General features: G+C 51.3%; 2 protein-coding genes across 4 annotated transcripts; both read right to left on the bottom strand.

The window, feature by feature from the left end:
- Positions 1 to 12,049: 12,049 nt before the first annotated feature.
- Positions 12,050 to 13,999, bottom strand: LOC123087735 (uncharacterized). Of its 3 annotated transcripts, none has more exons than XM_044509833.1 (3): positions 13,647 to 13,999; positions 13,376 to 13,460; positions 12,050 to 12,790 (listed from the first exon to the last, which is right to left on the bottom strand). In XM_044509833.1, exons 1-3 carry the CDS (start codon positions 13,991 to 13,993, stop codon positions 12,197 to 12,199), a joined length of 1,026 nt encoding a protein of 341 aa, XP_044365768.1. In that variant the 5' UTR covers positions 13,994 to 13,999; the 3' UTR covers positions 12,050 to 12,196. The 3 variants fall into 3 exon arrangements, with proteins under 3 accessions (XP_044365768.1, XP_044365769.1, XP_044365770.1); XM_044509834.1 differs by having other exon boundaries at positions 13,607 to 13,891; XM_044509835.1 differs by having other exon boundaries at positions 13,603 to 13,831.
- Positions 14,000 to 15,946: 1,947 nt separating this feature from the next.
- On the bottom strand, positions 15,947 to 18,920 carry LOC123087734 (E3 ubiquitin-protein ligase RNF170). Its single transcript, XM_044509832.1, has 5 exons — positions 18,630 to 18,920; positions 17,273 to 17,472; positions 16,708 to 16,809; positions 16,437 to 16,488; positions 15,947 to 16,347 (listed from the first exon to the last, which is right to left on the bottom strand). Exons 1-5 carry the CDS (start codon positions 18,751 to 18,753, stop codon positions 16,235 to 16,237), a joined length of 591 nt encoding a protein of 196 aa, XP_044365767.1. The 5' UTR covers positions 18,754 to 18,920; the 3' UTR covers positions 15,947 to 16,234.
- Positions 18,921 to 20,706: the final 1,786 nt, after the last annotated feature.

The raw sequence follows: 20,706 nt of genomic DNA, 5'->3' as shown, positions 1-20,706 counted from the left end.
TCCTAAAATTGGGACTCAATCCGCACACCCATTGCCTGATGGGTGATAAAGCGATGGTATGGCGATGCTGGCAAAGGTTGGCTCGCCGAGGCAAAGCCCTTGGTCCAGCTAACGTGACGGAGTTGGTCGGCTAGTGACGCTGAAGTCTCCGAAGTAGGTTGATGAAGAGATGGTGAAGCCCCCGGTCCAGCCGAGATGTCGAAGCCTCGGTGTCAGCCGATGAGTCGAAGTAGGTCGGCGTGATGGACACCAGCTTGAAGAAGCAATAGTGCGGCCCTGCTGATGCAGGTCGTGACGTGGTTGATGCCGGCTTGATGAAGTGACCGTGCGGCGATGCCGGTATGCCCGCTCCGTGTAATCCGTGGGGCGGTGATGTTGGTGATGATTTATCCTTCGCGATGCCGGACTCTTGTTCGGCTTGCCGAGATGATGATACGAAGAAGTTGAGCTCGGCTCAACAAAGTGACGACGTGTCTAGCGCAGGTCGGCAGCCTTGGAGCAATATCGCCGGACTGGTTTGACACCAGGATGATGATGAAGGCGACCTCAGGGGAGGCTTAAACGGGCACGTGTTTAAAAACAATGCACAATACCCTAGAAGAGAATTCCTCTAAAAAGGTTGTCCAATGTCACGTTCATAAAGAAACATGAATCCGGGTCGGATCCGTATTCGCGCAGAAAGCGGATCCGAAAATTGATCCACTCATCGGAAGGTTCCCGGAGTTTGAACCGTCGGATCGAGCTGGAATTTGGAGGGGTGGTAGATATGGGAATTCCGCAGTAAATGAATGGTTCGATCTTCCAAAGGACCACCGAGCTAGGCTCTGGAGACCACGCCCTAAACTCGTCCAAATTCCCGTCCAGATTTGACACGGCTCCGGTATATCGTAGATTGTCGGAGATTCCTCCATCGGAACTCGACGAAATTTTGCATGGCTATTGTAGACTCAATTCCGCAAAATTCCACCAAAGGGATCGTCAAAGTGATCCTCTAAGAGGTGGTGGCAGCAGATACAAGTTTGTTGTTCGGAAAAACAGCACTGTCGCCCGAGGGCAATGTTGACGTTGAGCCCCCGAGCTCCATGGATGATTCCTCCATGATCTTGATAGAGATCGGAGTTGATGTTGATGAAGGCCCTCGTCCGAACATGACAATCGGAGATGGAGCATGGTCCTCGGTCGAGCCAAGGTGACCAGTCGAGCCGGCGACGAAGATGCCGGCATCGCAGTTGACCTGCAGACGAGTCATCGATTCTTTTTCCGATCACACAGCGGAACTCTCAATGAAAGCATCAATGTCGGTGTCAAAACCGGCGGATCTCGGGTAGGGGGTCCCGAACTGTGCGTCTAGGATCGATGGTAACAGGAGGCAGGGAACACAATGTTTTACCCAGGTTCGGGCCCTCTTGATGGAGGTAAAACCCTACGTCCTGCTTGATTTATTCTTGATGATATGGGTATTACAAGAGTTGATCTACCACGAGATCGGAGAGTCTAAACCCTAGAAGCTAGCCTATGGTATGATTGTATGTATATGTCTATCGACTAGCCTGGCCTCGGTTTATATAATGCACCAGAGGCCTAGGATAACAAGAGTCCTAGCCGAATACGCCGGTGGGGAGGAGTCCTTGTCTTGATCACCAAGACTTGTAGAATCTTCCATGAATGCGGCAGCTGTCCGAACTGGCCCGTGAGTATACGGCCATGGGGGTCCTCGGCCCAATTTAACAGATCGGGAGATGACGTGGTGAGTACCCCCTAGTCCAGGACACCGTCATGGGTCGTCGACGGGGGGTGTGGGTGGGGGCGGCGGCGGATCCAAGTTCGTCGGAGGGAGATGCTTCGCGCGGCGACACCTGGGAGCCACATCCAGGCCAAACCACAGCTACATCCCCTCCGTGTAGACCCGACGCGTCCGTTTCCCCCCTCCACGTGACGGCAGTGGGCGGGCTTTGACTTTGCACGGACGGGCTTTGACCAGTGGACCTCTCCATCCGGTTGTGTTAGGTCAGCCCATAGGAACACTTTAGAGCAACATTCGGGCCAGACCCACAACAAGATCCCCTCTGTGTAGACCCGACGTGTCCATTTCCCCCCTCCAGGTGCCGGCGGTGGCGCCGTCCGTGAGGGGGGCCAAACCCCGGAGACGTGTGCCGCCTCTTCGGACATGCCACCACACCACCCCGCATGTATGAGGGGCCGGTGCGATGCTCCGGTGGCATTGCTACCCCCAGGGCCCCCGTCCCGCCTAACTCTGGAACGGTTGACCACGAGATCTAGCCCTTTGGCTTTCCATGGAAGGGCTTTGAACAGTGGACCTCTCCACCCGGTTGTGTCAGGTCAGCTCAGAGGGACACCTGGAAGCAACATCCGGGCCAAACCGACAGCTACATCCCCTCCGTGTAGAGCCGACGCATCCGTTTCCCCCTCCAGGTGCCGGCGGTGGCGCCGTCCGTGAGGGGGGCCAAACCCCGGAGACGCGTGCCGCCTCTTCGGACATGCCACCACACCACCCCGCATGTATGAGGGGCCGGTGCGATGCTCCGGTGGCATTGCTACCCCCTAGAGCCCCCGTCCCGCCTGACCCTGGAGCGGTTGACCACGAGATCTAGTCATTTGACTTACCACGGACGGGCTTTGAACAGTGGACCTCTCCACCCGGTTGTGTCAGCTCGGCTCAGAGGGACACCTGGAAGCAATATCCGGGCCAAACCACAGCTACATCCCCTCCGTGTAGACCCGACGCGTCCGTTTCCCTCCTCCACGTGCCGGCGGCGGGCGGGCTTTGACTTTGCACGGGCGGGCTTTCACCAGTGGACCTCTCCACCCGGTTGTGTTAGGTCGGCCCATAGGAACACTTTGGAGCAACATCCGGGCCAGACCCACGGCAAGATCCCCTCCGTGTAGACCCGACGCGTCCGTTTCCCCCCTCTAGGTGCCGGCGGTGGCACCGTCCTTGAAGGGGGCCAAACCCCGGAGACACGCGCCGCCTCTTCGGACATGCCACCACACCACCCCGCATGTATGAGGGGCCGGTGCGACGCTCCGGTGGCATTGCTATCCCCTAGGGCCCCCGTTCCGCCTAACCCTGGAGCGGTTGACCACGAGATCTAGCCCTTTGACTTTCCACGGACGGGCTTTGAACAGTGGACCTCTCCATCCGGTTGTGTCAGGTCAGCTCAGAGCGACACCTAGAAGCAATATCTGGGCCAAACCGACAGCTACATCCCCTCCGTGTAGACCCGACGCATCCGTTTCCCCCTCCAGGTGCCGGCGGTGGCGCCGTCCGTGAGGGGGGCCAAACCCCGGAGACGCGTGCTGCCTCTTCGGACATGCCACCACACCACCCCGCATGTATGAGGGGCCGGTGCGACGCTCCGGTGGTAGTGCTACCCCAGAGCTCCCGTCCCGTCTAATCCTGGAGCGGTTGGCCATGAGATCTAGCCATTTGACTTCCAATGGACGGGCTTTGAATAGTGGACCTCTCCACTCGGTTGTGTCAGCTCGGCTCAGAGGGACACCTAGAAGCAAAATCCGGGCCAAACCACAGCTACATCCCCTCCGTGTAGACCCGACGCGTCCGTTTCCGCCCTCCATGTGCCGGCGGCGGGCGGATTTTGACTTTGCACGGGCGGGCTTTGACCAGTGGTCCTCTCCACCCGGTTGTGTTAGGTCAGCCCATAGGAACACTTTGGAGCAACATTCGGGCCAGACCCACAGCAAGATCCCCTCCGTGTAGACCCGACGCGTCTGTTTCCCCCCTCCAGGTGCCGGCGGTGGCGCCGTCCGTGAGGGGGGGCAAACCCCGGAGACGCGTGCCGCCTCTTCAGACATGCCACCACACCACGATGCATGTATGAGGGGCCGGTGCGATGCTCCGGTGACATTGCTACCCCCAGGGCCCCCGTCCCGCCTAACCCTGGAGCGGTTGACCATGAGATCTAGCCCTTTGACTTTCCATGGACGGGCTTTGAACAGTGGACCTCTCCATCCGGTTGTGTCAGGTCAGCTCAGAGGGACACCTGGAAGCAACATCCGGGCCAAACCGACAGCTACATCCCCTCCGTGTAGACCCGACGCGTCCGTTTCCCCCTCCAGGTGCCGGCGGTGGCGCCGTCCGTGAGGGGGGCCAAACCTCGGAGACGCGTGCCGCCTCTTCGGACATGGCACCACACCACCCCGCATGTATGAGGGGCCGGTGCGACGCTCCGGTGGTAGTGCTACCCCCAGAGCCCCCGTCCCGCCTAACCCTGGAGCGGATGACCATGAGATCTAGCCATTTGACTTCCAATGGACGGGCTTTGAACAGTGGACCTCTCCACCCGGTTGTGTCAGTTCAGCTCAAAGGGACACGTGGAAGAACATCCGGGCCAAACCACAGCTACATCCCCTCCGTGTAGACCCGACGCGTCTGTTTCCCTCCTCCACGTGCCAGCGGCGGGCGGGCTTTGACTTCGCACGGAAGGGCTTTGACCAGTGGACCTCTCCACCCGGTTGTGTTAGGTCAGCCCATAGGAACATTTTGGAGCAACATCCGGGCCAGACCCATAGCAAGACCCCTCCGTGTAGACCCGGCGCGTCTGTTTCCCCCCTCTAGGTGCCGGCGGTGGCGCCGTCCGTGAAGGGGACCAAATCCTGGAGACGCGTGTCGCCTCTTCGAACATGCCACCACACCACCCCGCATGTATGAGGGGCCGGTGCGACGCTCCGGTGGCATTGCTACCCCCAGGGCCCCCGTTCCGCCTAACCCTGGAGCGGTTGACCACGAGATCTAGCCCTTTGACTTTCCACGGACGAGCTTTGAACAGTGGACCTCTCCACCCGGTTGTGTCAGGTCAGCTCAGAGGGACACCTGGAAGCAACATCCGGGCCAAACCGACAGCTACATCCCCTCCGTGTAGACCCGACGCGTCCATTTCCCCCTCCAGGTGCCAGCGGTGGCGCCGTCCGTGAGGGGGGCCAAACCCCGGAGACGCGTGCCGCCTCTTCGGACATGCCACCACACCACCCCGCATGTATGAGGGGCCGGTGCGACACTCCGGTGGCATTGCTACCCCTAGGGCCCCCGTCCGGCCTAACCCTGGAGCGGTTGACCACGAGATCTAGCCCTTTGACTTTCTACGGATGGGCTTTGAACAGTGGACCTATCCACCCGGTTGTGTCAGGTCAGCTCAGAGGGACACCTAGAAGCAACAACCGGGCCAAACCATAGCTACATCCACTCCGTGTAGACCGGACGCGTCCGTTTCCCCCCTCCATGTGCCGGCGGCGGGCGGGCTTTGACTTTGCACGGACGGGCATTAACCAGTGGACCTCTCCACCCAGTTGTGTTAGGTCAGCCCATAGGAACACTTTGGAGCAACATCCAGGCCAGACTCACAGCAAGATCCCCTCCGTGTAGACCCGACGCGTCCGTTTCTCCCCTCCAGGTGCCGGCGGTGGCGCCGTCCGTGAGGGGGGCCAAACCCCGGAGACGTGTGCCGCCTCTTCGGACATGCCACCACACCACCCCGCATGTATGAGGGGCCGGTGCGACGCTCCGGTGGCATTGCTACCCCCCCCCCCAGGGCCCCTGTCCCGTCTAACCCTGGAGCGGTTCACCACGAGATCTTAGCCCTTTGACTTTCCACGGGCGGGCTTTGAACAGTGGACCTCTCCACCTGGTTGTATCAGGTCAGCTCAGAGGGACTCCTGGAAGCAACATCCGGGCCAAACCGGCAGTTACATCCCCTCCGTGTAGACCTGACGCGTCCGTTTCCCCCCTCCAGGTGCCGGCGGCGGCGCCATCCGTGAGGGGGACCAAACCCCGGAGACGCGTGCCGCCTCTTCGTACATGCCACCACACCACCCCGCATGTATGAGGGGCCGGTGCGACGCTCCGGTGGCATTGCTACCCCCAGGGCCCCCGTCTGGCCTAACCCTGGAGTGGTTGACCACGAGATCTAGCCCTTTGACTTTCCACAGACGAGCTTTGAACAGTGGACCTCTCCACCCGGTTGTGTCAGGTCATCTCAGAGGGACACCTGGAAGCAACATCCGGGCCAAACCACAGCTACATCCCCTCCGTGTAGACCCGACGCGTCCATTTCCCCCCTCCACGTGCCAGCGGCGGGCGGGCTTTGACTTTGCGTGGACGGGCTTTGACCAGTGGACCTCTCCACCCGGTTGTGTAAGGTCAGCCCATAGGAACACTTTGGAGCAATATCCGGGCCAGACCCACAGCAAGATCCCCTCCGTGTAGACTCGACGCGTCCATTTCCCCCTCCAGGTGTCGGCGGTGGCGCCGTCCGTGAGGGGGGCCAAATCCCGGAGACGCGTGCCGCCTCTTCGGACATGCCACCACACCACCCCGCATGTATGAGGGGTCGGTGCGACGCTCCGCTGGCATTGCTACCCCCAAGGCCCCCGTCCCGCCTAACCCTGGAGCGGTTGACCACAAGATCTAGCCCTTTGACTTTCCACGGACGGGCTTTGAACAGTGGACCTCTCCATCCGGTTGTGTCAGGTCAGCGCAGAGGGACACCTGGAAGCAACATCCGGCCCAAACCGACAGCTACATCCCCTTCGTGTAGACCCGATGCGTCCGTTTTCCACCTTCAGGTGCCGGCAGCGGCGCCGTCCGTTAGGGGGGCCACGCCCCGGAGATGCGTGCCGCCTCTTCGAACATGCCACAACACCACCCGGTTGTGGTAGGTCATCCCATAGAAACACTTGGGAGCAACGTCCCCTCCGTATAGACCCGATGTGGCTGTTTCCGCCCTCCAGATGCTGGCGGCGGCGCCGTCCGTGAGGGGGGCACACCGCGGACGTGAAGGGGTCACACTCCGGAGACGGGTGCTGGGCGTTTGCAACCGCCACTCAACTTCTGTCGCATAGCTATTTTTGATTTTAATAAAATATAAGGACCTATATTCAAAAGAACATGACGGCACATTATTAATGTGCTCGAAAAAATACAAACTATATATATAGTTATAATCTATGGAAAAAATTACAAACTACATATACATAAAAAAGCATGAAATCATTATTTTTTTAAAAAGCATAAAAACATATGTAAAAAAGCATAAAAACATATGCAAAAAAAGCATGTAAAAAAAATAGCTATGCCGTCGGCATAGAGACGGCAGGGTTCTGGTGGGCGCCGTGCCGCAGATCGGTGACATGGCACCTATGTCGACGGCTGCCGTCAGCATACCTACGCCGCGGATCGGTAGTAAGATGCAGCATCGAATCTTACAGGTTGAAAGAAGGCCAACCAAGCAGCAGTTTCAGTCGCCGCCAAGAAGGAGGCAGCATCGGCCAACTGGCCAACATCCTGCATAGCATATCGGTGGTGACTTGGTGAGTCATTACAAGTTCGTCTACCAATTACTCCTACTTTACTGCGACTATTACGTTCCAGATCATTTGATCTTGTTGATATCCATTTTTACATTATGCAACTCCTACCGCGGTTCCGCCCCTTCTTGTACCCGAGTCCGACTTGTTAATGTCGTACGCACATTTCAGTACTTTACTAAAAGCACTTCCCCTACCCCCTCTTGCGTCCAACACAAGTCTTGTGATGCTCTTCCCAGCCCCTCTACTTTCTCGCGCCCAAGTCACTTCGTATTGTGATTTCCTTTCTTATGCACTTACTTTCATTCACTTTACAGTACACTTTGTGGCTATACTTCTTTACTTTATCGCACTAGGAATGATGCCGCATAACTTGTGGCTATATTACTTCAGTTTTTTGTACTCGGGATGAGCTAACTTGGTGATTCGAGAAAGAACCTGGCATGTGGTCTAGCGGGGAACCAACCGTCCGGAAAAAAAAAATAGTCGCTGTGGTCTGTGGCACGCCAAGTGTGCCATGACATGTGGGGCCATCTTGGCAAAACGTTCAAAAATATATAAAGGGTAAAATATGGTGCATGTTGGGTTAAATGGGGTAAGAAAGATGGGTGATTTTTTTCGTTTAACGGGGCATCCCTATCCAAAATGAGAATACATATACTCCATCCATCTTAAACTAAAAGAAAGGAAGTATATTGTAAAAAAAAGGAACTAACTGATATAAAAAAAAGGAAAGCACAAAAGAACCCATTATGAAAAGCACGTGAGCAGCAATAATATGACAACACACACAAAGAAAGCTAAAAATGCTGTGCTTGATGCTGCTGGATCATATCGGTTCACCTTTACCCTGAGGTCACTGCGAACAAGTAACAAGCATTGTTCTAACAAAGGTAAAGGGCTAGAGAATCTACCGTTTGGCATGAGTGGTTCGCTATCTCAAAAAAAGGATCTGAGAATCTGAAAAACAGAAGTAATGAAATAAGACCCCATCAATTAATCATCACATGGTCGATGAAATGTGTGAGTTGCCGTTTTGTCTATACTCCCAAATTATCATAGTTTTTGAAAGAACTAATTAATCTGAGAAATGCCTATCATAGAGTAGAGAGGCATCTGAGCTTTGTTCAACAACTGGTATTTGAGCATTCTGGGACAAGCCGTGGATGTGGGTGCATACTCTTATGAAGTTTGCCTCAAGCTACGTCCTGAGATGTATGCATGTTTTTTTTTTTTTTGAAAAGGAGGATAGACCCCCGGCCTCTACACCGCAAGCACATTTATGTATGCATGCACATGCTTCACTGAATCTGATTCTGAGCTACTACACCGCAAGCAAGCAAGCAATGCGAATGCCAACGATTGCTCCAAAACAAAGCAAGGGATAGCAACCAGAAAATGAAATGAAAAAAGAAAAAAGGCAAAGAAGAACGTCATCATGCTCACACGTGGGTATGTTAGAGGAACCCTACCGGCCCTTTGAGCTTATGTGTGCACCCTTACCCTCAGATCACGGCGAGGAACAGGCAAGAATTATTGTAGTAATAAAAGGCTAAGGTGAAGAAGCAGAATATTTATGCATCGTTTCGATTGAGAGAGCACGTGTAATTTTACTCCCTCTGTTTTTTACAACTTCGCATAGTTGTGCCTTAAGTCAAATTTTCTGGAGTTTGACCAAATTTATAGAAAAACAATCAATATCTACAATACCAAATCAATATCATTAGATCCTTCATGAAAACAGATCTAGCACACAGCGACCGAAAGTGGCGATCTCGGGCAGCGGCGAGGAGGGGGCTGGCAAGGGGTTGCCTACAGCAGCGTTTTAGCTTTGATGTTTCATTTTCCCATTTAATTAATCAAAAGATTAAAGGAGAACTGGACTAGTGCCCACCTTCATTACATCACAAGGCAGCACCACCCTTTCATGTATGTATAGGGTCATCGATCACATTGGGTCACCAGAGGAGAAATTAAGCTTAGCTAGCTAAAACCAAAATACCCAAGTGAACAAGGGAGGAAGAGGAAGCACCGCGTGCATGGGTGTCTCAGATGCAATGCAATGGTGGGATGAGTGGAAGCTGCGCGTCCTCATCTTGTGCAGCCTCTCTGTCCAGTTCTTCCTCTACTTCTCTGATTGGATGCGTCTATTGCATAAGCTACGCAGGTTGAGGGTGCTGGTGTGGATGGCGCACATAGGCGGGGATGCCCTAGCGGTCTACGCTCTCGCCATCCTCTTCAACCGCCAAAAGCAGCAAACTGCTGATGTGGAGAGCGACGCTCTCGAGCTCATATGGGTGCCTTTCCTCCTCATTCACCTCGGAGGCCAGAACATAAGTGCCTACAGCCTCGAGGACAATGAGCTTTGGAAGCGGCATGTCATAACTCTGGTGTCACAAGTCGCGGTCGCCTTGTACATCTTCTGCAAGTGGTGGTCCGGCCAGAAGAAACTCCTTCAGGCGGCAGTCTTGCTCTTTGTCGTTGGCATCCTCAAGTTCACTCAGAAGCCATGGGCCCTCCGGAGGGCCAGCTTCAATAGCATGGCTTCCAGAAGTCTGTCCGTGCAAAGAGAAAAAGGATACATTCCTCCATGTTGGACATGGTGCACTGTGAATTGCGGGGATTTTGCTTCAGTGGGGCGGGAAGGAGAGGAAGGACACAAACGCAATCTTTCACTTGAAGAATATGCAAAAGATGCAAAGAAGCTTGTAAAAGAGACGGAGCTGGCGAGTGGAAATGACCAAAGAACAGCATATCAAAAGTTTCGACGCCGTGCAATGAACTACATCTCTATGATGCTGGTGGATCTATCTACTCGGTACTCTGTTCGTCTTAACTATCTGCAGTATTTCCTCAAGCTGGATGACAAGTATGGACACAAAATTTTACGGATATGGGCTAGGGATACATATGGTGCCTTGTACACCAAAACAAGATCACTCAACAGTTGTGTTGGCTTCTGCTCATGGTTCTTGCTTCCGTTCCTGACATTAGCTTCCCTGGTGCTCTTCGTCAAGAGTAACAAGGATGGTTACAATAAGAACGACGTGATAGTATCATACATCCTGTTTGCTTGCACAGTCATGATTCAATTGTTGCCCTTTGTGCTCAGGCTCGGAAGCAAAACTGCTACTTGGCCAGACATGGTTTCACAGCACAATCTCATGTGCTTCTGTGCTCGCAAGAAGCAGCCCACCACTTTGATGAAACTTGCTGCCTTCAAGTGCTTCAGGGAGTACACTAACAAGCATTGGTACAATTGGCAGGTGCCTGCGGCCTTTGAGATTGAAGGGTTGATTCGCCGGTACATAAAAGATGGGTGGGAGTGCATACATGATGCTGCCACATACAGAAGATTCAACAATCTCAGGGGACAACAGGCTCTGTCGAAGCACCCTCAGCTGGGACAACAACTCGGTTGGAGCCTCAACCTACCGTTCGACGAGATTGTCCTTGTGTGGCACATAGCCACAGACCTCTGCTTCTACCACCCCAACACATCCTCCCAAGGTCTAAGTGGAGACACCACCCTACGCAGCAGGCAGATATCCAACTACATGATCCACCTGCTTTTCATGTGTCCTGAGATGCTAATGCCAGGGACGAGACAAGATTGGTTCACAGTTGCTTGCAATGATATCAAGCACATTCTCACGGACCAGAATGATCCACGAAGCATTGCACAGAGGATTCTTCTCATGGAACATGGTGAACTTAAAGGAGATGTCGTTCCCAATGCGCACAAACTCGCAAAGAAGCTCATGGAACACCCCAACGAGGAAGAGAGGTGGAAGGTGATCCAAGGTGTGTGGGTGGAGATGCTCTGTTATTCTGCCAGTAGGTGCAGAGGCTACCTGCATGCCAAGAGCCTGGGTGATGGCGGGGAGTTCCTCACAAATGTCTGGTTCTTATGGTCGTTGATGGGAATGGAAATCCTGGGCGACAAGATCCACATACCAAGTCAGCTTCTTGAAGAAGAGATCTGCATAACAAGTCAACCTCTTGAAATAGAAATCATGGATGCTCCCGTTTGAAATTATATCGGTCAGTGTGTGCTGGTAATTTCCAGCTCTCCTCTTCGGGTTGTGCTGCTTTTCATTTCATTTCTTTTCCTATTTTGAGTTGAGTGTGCTGCTGGTTTCTAAACTTGTGTGCTTTGCTTTCAACAAGAGACCGCGAGTTGAGTGCGCACCCGGTGTCGAGCATGTTCGCACTGGGGAATGTCCTAGTAATGCAGCCGTTCGCGTCGCGCCTGATTCTAGCTGTGGGATGGCGCAGCTACGAAAGAATCATGGCACGGAGCGAGCGGATTGTCATAGCACCCATGAGGCCATGACTCATGGGGTCTGTTTGATCTTGTTTATTTAAGCTATTTGTGTGCCCTGTGCTGTGCCCCAACTTGTCTGCGCGCTGTGCCCCAACTTGTCTGCCACGAGTGGTTATGGTTATACGATTTCATCTACCTGTTAATTTGTTATCATTACTTATCAACTGCTTCAGTTCTACTAGTAATCTTTATTTTATACTAGAAGTAAACCCACACATTTATTACTTAAGTCTGACCGAGTTTATCCAGAAAAATATCAGCATCTACGGCACGAAACCAACATCATCAGATCTGTCATGAAGTATGTTTTTATAGTAGATTTATGTGAAGTTGTAGATGTCAATATTTTTCATGATAAACTCGGTCAATGAGCTTTATATATAAACCTGGTAAATGAGCTTTACATATAAACCTGCCCGGAGGAGTACATCCATCTATACAAATCTGCTCGGTTTGATTAATCGATGCAAAAACAGAGTATCGGCTGAACTTCTGAAGGTGTTCGCAGTAATAATTCAGAACAGCACACTAAAACCTAACCCAGCAGCGGGTGCACTGCGCCGCACAGTCCCCTCTGCAATCCACATTGTAGCCCAAAACCTTCGGATTCCGCAAAAGAACACTCCGGAGAGTCTTCCCGTTTATACCCCAGTCGCTGTCCAGCTTGCCGACATTCAGCTTCACCTCGCTCTCAAGATCGCACCCAAGAACCTCTGGGAATTTCTTGAGCAGCTTGTAAAGGTCTTCGTCAGATAGCCCGAGGCCCCTGACGTAGTCCAGCACTCCGCTTACCACCTCCGTGCTCGGAACCTCCTTCTTTCTCTCCTCGGTCCAGTATGGCGAATGGAGCCATCCGAACGCCTTCTTCAGCATCTTCTCGGCATCTTCGGTGGAGAAATTCAGTGTTGTGAGTATCTGCTTGCACTCTACCCATGTCTTGCTGTTACCGGCGGCATCCACCACAGCGGCGGCCTGAGCTGGGTCAGATGACAGTGTTCGCCATTTTCCTTGAATCCTACTTGCAGCTTTAGTGTTTCCATGCCGAGCGTTTGGCTGGACAGTTAATCTTGTTCCATGCGTCTTCTTGGAAAAGGTGACACTTGGAGATGTCGAGAGATGGCACTGGAGGAATAGAAGATGAACCCCACACAGTCAGAAGTCAGCGATGTGCGTTAGGTGAACAGGAAGAGAAACTGAGAAACTGGAGACTCCAAGTGTAATAACACAATATATGGCAGAGAAAACAAACGGCTGGGATGTTAAGCTGAGATTTGCAGAGAAAGCAATCACTGTGAATGTAGTCCTTGGGGACTCAGATTCCAAACTGTAATTACGCTTGGTAGTAGTAAAAAAGCCTAAAATAAATAGTTCCACATATCATCTGAATATATACTGAACAGGTTGGAGTACAGAGCTACTCCCTCTGTTGAGAAACAGAGGCAGTAGCAAAAGATGTGGTGGATTTGCTATTGGCATATGAATATATGATTGATATTGGTGCACCGAAACTGCGCTAGCTAGCATATATAAGGAGCGTGCAGTTTAATTGTATTCAGGAGGGAATTCATATATTAGCTGGTAGTAAGTACTCCTACGTGGGATAAATTAAATCCCCAATAAACAGAGTGAGCGCGCGCAAGCAGTTGAAACCAAATCAAGGGGCTAGTTAGTTAGTTAGTCAGGTGGGGGTGGGGCATCGGATCTTACGGGTTGGAAGAAGGCCGAGGAAGCGGCGGCAGTTTCAGTGGCCGTCAGGAAGGGGGAGGGCAGCGCCGGCGACCTGGCCAACATCCTGCAGAGAGTGCCGCACAAATGGTGAGCGGTAAGGATGGAGCCAAAAAAAAGTAGTATCAAGAAAGCCGTCCGACGCAGTCACAGATCGACTGGCGCGGTGGGTGGGTGGAGATCAACGCGGGGAGGGAGGCGGAACCAACCAACCAGGGAGGGGAGGAAGGGGGAGAAGAGCAGCAGTACGCACGCATGGGGCAGGGCGAGGGCGGCCGCCGCTCCTGGCTTCTCTTCTTCCCTGTGGCTCTCCTCCCCACACCTCTGCTTCTGCTTCTCTTGTCTTCCCTGTGGCGTGGCGTGGCTGGCTCCTCGGCCGGTCTGACTCTCTCCTCTCGGGTCTCGGCAGAGGTGGGTGGGTGGGGAAGCCGGAGAGGGAGGGAGATGGCCCTTGGGAGCCGGTTCGGTTCCAGCCAGCCACTCGCGATCGCGAGGCCTCGCAAGAGCCACCACAAACGAAACACACCACAGGCTTCGTTTTGTTTTGCAGCTGCAGGTGTCTCTCTTTTGACTGACAGCAAGCAGCGTAGGTAGACGCATCACCCACCACACTAGTATCCTCGTTTGATATGCAGGTGCCCTTTTCCTTCTCCTGCCGTCATTTACTGGACGCTTGTTGCCCGCATCCACCCAACCAGATCCGTGCGGGGAGAATTTGACCTCTTTGATTGTTTATACCGCATCAAAATACTAAACACACCTCTGGGCCTAGCTCAGAGGGAACGGGCGAGGCCGTTTTTCCAAAGCCAGGCCCGAGCGATGCAACTCGAGGCATGTGGGCGACGGCAGTCTCGAGGCGTCGAGTTGTTTCACAAAACTGCGGCGTAAATTACCCTCACCGCTCTCTCTCCCCTATCCCCACTCTCACACCGACGGCGATCACCGTCTTCAGCACCGCGCCGGCAGCAGCTCAGCAATGGCGGTAAGCCATTTGTCCCATCTTTTTGATTTCCTGTATTCGATTGGCGTTTTAGATTGGATTTCCGCAATCGACTCAAGCGTTGGGGATCAGTTTTAATACCGGACGGTTAGGGGATTGGATTTCGAGCATCGGATTTTAGGGTTCGTACGGTGATTTTGAGTACAAGGTGCTGGGGGGTGGGGTAAATCAACCTTGCCCGCGGCGACCAATGGTGGCGTTTCAAGGCCCGTAGACTAGTTATCGTCCACCACCAGCGCATCGTGGTCAGGATCCGGCGCCACCGCGATGACCGGTTGGGCATAAGGAGGCCTCGCAAGCCTGTTCAAAGGGCTAGATGGGCAAAGTACAGGCCCGCCAGGCCTCATCATGCCCAATCGGTCGTCGCGGTGGCGCCGGAGGACGGCCACGAAGCGCTGATGGTGGACGACAACTAGGCTACGGGCCTCGAAACCGCTAGGATTGCCCTCAAGGGCAATGGTGTGTTGCATTTTTGGTCTGCTGATGCTACCTCTTGTAGTGTGTTCATAATTATGCAAATCCACTCGTTCGTACCCAGTCAACGCTATATTTGTGTTGTTCATTGACCTCTATTCGTGTTGTTGATCATTATGCAGATCGAGAGCGCTCCTTGGAAATCACAAGGGCAAGCAGGTGGTGTCGGCAGAAGAGAAAGGCAAGGAGGTGGTGGAGCTCCCCAGCACCCCCAAGCGGTCCAGGAACTTCGGTCATTTCCATGTCGAGGCTGGGCCAACCCACTTCTACAAGGTCATCCTTGCTCCGAATCTGGAGTGCCTGTTGATGCCACTTGACTCCACCAAGCACTTCTTCGTCGTCCCTAAAGAATTCAAGCTGGAGACCAACACTGGCTGCAATTAGAGGGTGTTGGTACGGGTGATGAACGACAGAGTCGCCCTTGATAAGGGTTGGACCCCCTTCGCCGCCGTTCATCATATCAAGATTGAGTACCTAGTCACTTTCAAGCTGCTGACTCCAGACAACATGAGGGTGATCGTCTTCAACAAAGAAGGCGTGGAGGTGGTGGCAAAGTACAAGAAGCACGACATGGCCTTCACGATGGATGCCTAAAACGTTTACTCTTACCTGGTTTGCTTAGCATGAGACTGTTTGTTTAAAGCTCTGTTTATCGTACTTGTGTTGCTAAACTTTGTTTAATTCTGTGGCACTATATTGAACTTGTTGCGACATATGCTGTGCTTGCTAAAGTGCTGGTAAACTCACCACTCCGAAAGGAGGTTATTAGACCTCGTTGCCTATATGCAACAAAACAGTGTGTAGCAATATGAGCCCAGCCAATGCAAACAACCAAATACAGGGTCTATAATCGGTGCTACGATACAGGGAGACAAACATCGTTCAAATGAACATTTTTAGCTTGCATTTGCTCAACCAGACCCAATTAGGACAAGTTTGCAAAATGCCAAAAACGATGCTGTCAAGCAAACATGCCCTGTATTTCAAACTTGACGCTCGAGAAAAACACCCCACTAATTCCACAGGACACAGGAAGGATAGTGGGGTCTGATGATCGGTAGTAGAAGTATCAACCAGCATTCGAACGAGAATAAACAACTTCCTGTTGGTTGCCTTTTTCTTTTCTTGATTGATCGTATCAACTATAGCACTGACAATGAGCTAAAGTACAGCGTGTTTGTTCATCATCCACGATCCATCTAGTAGCAAACCCAAATAAAGCCGCTCCACCCTCATTAACACAGCGAAACATTAATTCCCGTACAGTACAGCTCAGACCTCTCAAACCGCCATCGGTGTGGGGGTACGTACAGCGACGGCCACCAGCTACTGCTACTATGCATCATCAGCGGCGCGCCGAGTCCAGATCAGTGGCCTCCGTGGCGGTAGAGGAGCAGCGACCGGTACACGGCCGCCAGGTGGAGGAACACGATCACCAGGATGAGGAAGTCGTCGAAGAACCCAAACAGCCCCAGCACGCCTGCACATCCAGCAACACCCATCAAAATGCCGATTGACTGATGCATCAAACGTCACCGTGGACATAAAAAGGGAGATTGACTCGCTTACTTTCAGGGAGGATGTCGACGGGGCTCAGGACGTAGACTCCGCTCAGGATCACCTACATAGTTCGAATCAGCAAGAGCGTCAGGTTCGTATTTACGTTCTGATCGGTCTCATGCCTCGCATCCATAGCACCGGTCACCAACGGAAGGTACGAAGATGAATGAAGTAACAAACAGTGTGACCTGTTTGGTTTACTTCCACCATCTCAGTAGTTTTCCAGTGTAATAGTGTTAACATGGTATAAACATAGTTTAATGGCCTACAACATTCGTACCATCAGAATCATCCTCGCCCTGAATACAAGTGGGAGGGTCCTCTGGGGATCCATTAGTTCTCTGAACAGCCTTCGTATGAAAAACGGTAGGTCTTGCAGCCTCTGAAAAAGACAATAATGAACTAGTGGTTACCCATAACCTATTATTTGTAAATGCTAGAGTTTGTCTTTGGATTACAAAATACAGTCAATTCATTTACAATACTAACATCTATTATGACAAGTATAAATCTTGAATACTTATAACTAAACAATTCACAATGTTCAAATCCGGCAACACCATCAGTGATGCTCTATAACTATTTCCCTTCCCTACAGTCATTAACATGGGAAGTTTTAGCCTATAAGAACATGGGAGACTTAACACATTTCCCCCTTGGCATTGCTGAAGTGCTATCAGGAATTTTGGCCAATCAAATATCAATTGTAATATTTATATCAGGAAAACAATTGTCGGTCTTCTTGTGGTGGCTGAAAATTTTAGATCATTTGGCTATATCTCTTGTGTACACTATGTATCTGAAATAAATGAAGCCAGCTTTTCATGGCAGAACAGAGTATAAACCTGAGTTAGGCTGCGTGGTGCTCCACCGAATATGTGATTGTAGTGCTGAATCTCTCCCAAAACACGTTGAAGCTGGGGATCATCATTCTGATCGTCTGATACATTAGCAGGTACCAGCAGATTTATAAGGCGGCGGCAAATGGGACACTTGCAAGGCTGTACAGCAGCTCCATGATTCCAAACACGGATGATGCACTCTCCTGCAAAATTTGGGAACTTAGAAGAACTAACTAAATCTTCAGTAATAGAACTATAGAAGATTATGCCGTACCCTACACAGGAATAAGATGGGTGAAGTACAGACAATGTGTGAATCAGCAACAAGATATTACAACATATTGTGTAGAGGGGAACCCGGAAGACAAATAATAACCTATGCAGCGGACATCTCCACTGTAACACACCATATGGTAATATCTACTCCCTCTGTTCACTTTTATAAGGCATTGTAGGCACTTTAGACAGCGTGCAAAACAGCTCAATTTGAGTTGTCTGAAACGACTTATAAAAGTGTACGGAGGGAGTACTATTACATTGATTATACACTTTAGGCAGACAAACCTGCTTATTCCTAGTGAACAAAATTAGCGCCACATTTCCTTAAAATGATAGTTAGTATCCTTCAACCAAGATACAAGGATGCATATGGAATTCCAGAAGTAATTCATCCTTTGTTTCAGGCGGAAACGATCTGAACTTAACATGAACACGCACATGTGATTTTGTTGCTTCGGCCCTGTGAGCGGACATTGGATGGGCCGAGACGATGCTTATATCGGCAATGAATGTGGGTTTTCTACAATGGCTGCACGAGGGGATGGTGTTCATCGCCTTCAGTACTTGCAGGAAACAATTTTAAACTCCAGATAATGAGAAGCAATCTTGAAATATGGCAGATATTTCTGTCGTGCACATTCTAGTAGACACTACCCTGTTATCAAACAGGTGGTGCACATAGATTCTAGTACCCACTACTGTCCTGCCATCCCGTTACACACTATATGAGTTCCATTATTTCACCCTAAGCAAACCAGAGCACCCTAAACCCTCATTTCGGATCGATTCGAGCAAGCATGTCCTAGACAAACTAGGAGAGAACAAGGGCAAGTTCTCGATCTGGGCGTACGGCTCCGCAGCTCGCCATTGATCTGAACAATCGAACGAATCTGACACTCGTCGGCAATTCCGAGCAATCCAGAGCCCCCCTTCCCCGCATCCGAAGGGAAGGAGCAGCAGCTTCCCGTGACCAGCCGAACGCTCACGCCTCTATACAATTTGTGGCAAAATTTCCGGGGAGGGAGGGGGAACAGTGGAGATGGATCGGGGGAGGAAAGGGGGGAGGGAGGGAGGGACGAACCGCAGAACCAGTGGGAGCAGTTGGCCTGGCAGGGGATCCGGAAGCGGTCGTGGCAGACGGAGCAGACGTCGTCCTCCGGCGGCACCGGCGACGCCGACGAGGAGGCGGCGGCGGCGGAGCTCATCCCCTTCCTTCCTTCCTTCCCTGTCGCTGTCGCCCTCGGAGACGCACGGGAAGGCACACGTCACACGCGTTTCTGTTTTCGTTTCCCTTTCACGGTCAAGTGAGTCGTCGGACGGAAACCGTTTTGCTCTGCTTTTTGCCGTCGTCGGCTCGACGCGCACGCCACGCGGTGCTACCCTGACAAGAAGCAACGAATGCCTTTTGTTAGCTTACTACATGGACCATGTGGTAATGCCTTTTTATACTTAACTAAACGCGAGATATGTATATGGCACGCCATATCTTTTTTGCAAAACTGCCGAACGACCTCATCAACGTCCGTTTTGCATATAGCGGACACGATCCCGCCTGGCAGCCCCCTGATATCTCTCTCCCTCACCCACTCCAGCCGCGCCGCCAGGAAGGCTTCATGCCCTGGTGTTTGCGAGGGACTGCAAGACCGAGAACCCGCGCTTGCTTGGTATGCTTAGACTGCGCGATTCTCGCAACGTCTGACGAACAATTCTCCATGTCCCAAGGGAGGATTGTGTTCTCATTCACCCTCATATAAGTGTCTGACCATCAGGAAGGTAAGTTGAGTTCAGTTATTAGTCTGTGTCAGCGATTTGTGTACATAATTTTCTTGTTTAACCACACCATCATTGGATCGGAGCTTCTTCTTACTAGTTTGCTACAACATTACAGCCACGCATGGCTAGCTTCTGGTTCAGTCTGTTAAGTGTTTGACTGCCAAATGTTAATTGGATAATTGAAGGTATAGAAAGGGCTTTTTACGAGCGCTAAGGCCTTTGCATGTGTCAAAGAGAAATAATAACCAAGAATGTAAGATAATTGAACATTGTGTCAAAGAGAGATAATGGTCAAGAATGCAAGAGAGGAAATCGCAGTGGCAGCATCCACTGAAGAATGTAAATACATACCATTTTTACTTCAGTATATTAATGCAAGCCTCTTTGATCTGCTGAAGGTTAATCCTTTGTGCTAGCTTCTGTTTAGGGTGTTCCTGGTTTTCTGTGTGAATAGTGTTGTAAGCTCGAAGTTGGTAATTATAAGTAGCTATCTTCCTTGTAAAATGTATGGACTTCCATTTTTCGTTTGGTAATTTGCATAACCTCCTTTCAGTTGAGTCCTTTCCCTGATTCAATTGCTTATCAGCTTTAGAAAGGCTAGAGCTATTAAAACCGTAATGTTACTCATTTGAAATTGCGGCCTACTATTGACAATGATGAAAATGATTCAAGCAATGCGCAGGCACTGCGCAAGTCTGAAGTTACCGAGAGAGAAAACCTACGGTGGAGGACAATGTGGCGGCAGTTGACGTGAATGGTGTTGCCCCGAAAGATGGTAACCCCACAGCCGCAAGCTTGGTTGTCGCAAATGGCTGATGATTTTTTGTCTATTGAGTTGTGAGTAAGGTCACATGACAGCTTTTTGGGAGTTTTGGAGAAGGCTGGCACAGTTCAACTGTTGGAGGCAATCAGGGATGTGTTGGGTCTGTAGGTGATTTTGCAGAAAGTTTGATGGATATGGTTAGATTTCTCTTGAGATTTTCCTCTGCTTTATCTTTGAGTTGAGTTTGCTTGTTAGGAGATAGAGATCGTCAGTTGTTGATCTGGGGTGGTGGTGTGTTGTCCTTTTTTCTTGTCGCCGTGGTTAGAAAATGTATCTAGATGTGGTGATTTGTACTGGTTTTGCGAGAAGTAACTTGTGTGTTTGAGATGCATCTCATGTTTGCTTCAACAATCTTATCAGCGACTTTATAGATTGTAAGATAATCGGCTAGAACTATAGGTAAGACTTGTGTAAACAACATGGTAACTTACATATGCATCTGTGTAATGTTATTTATCTGTATATCATGATAATTTACGCACTGCACACCTGATAACTTGCAACGCCATGGTAAATTTTACCGACTTTTGTTTCTAAAGAAAAACACGTCGCGCAAGGCCAG

The sequence above is a fragment of the Triticum aestivum genome, chromosome 4A, assembly GCF_018294505.1.
Source record: "Triticum aestivum cultivar Chinese Spring chromosome 4A, IWGSC CS RefSeq v2.1, whole genome shotgun sequence".
Lineage (NCBI taxonomy): Eukaryota > Viridiplantae > Streptophyta > Magnoliopsida > Poales > Poaceae > Triticum > Triticum aestivum.
Note: the sequence above shows the minus strand (reverse complement) of the source record. Positions and strands in the feature narration are given on the sequence as shown.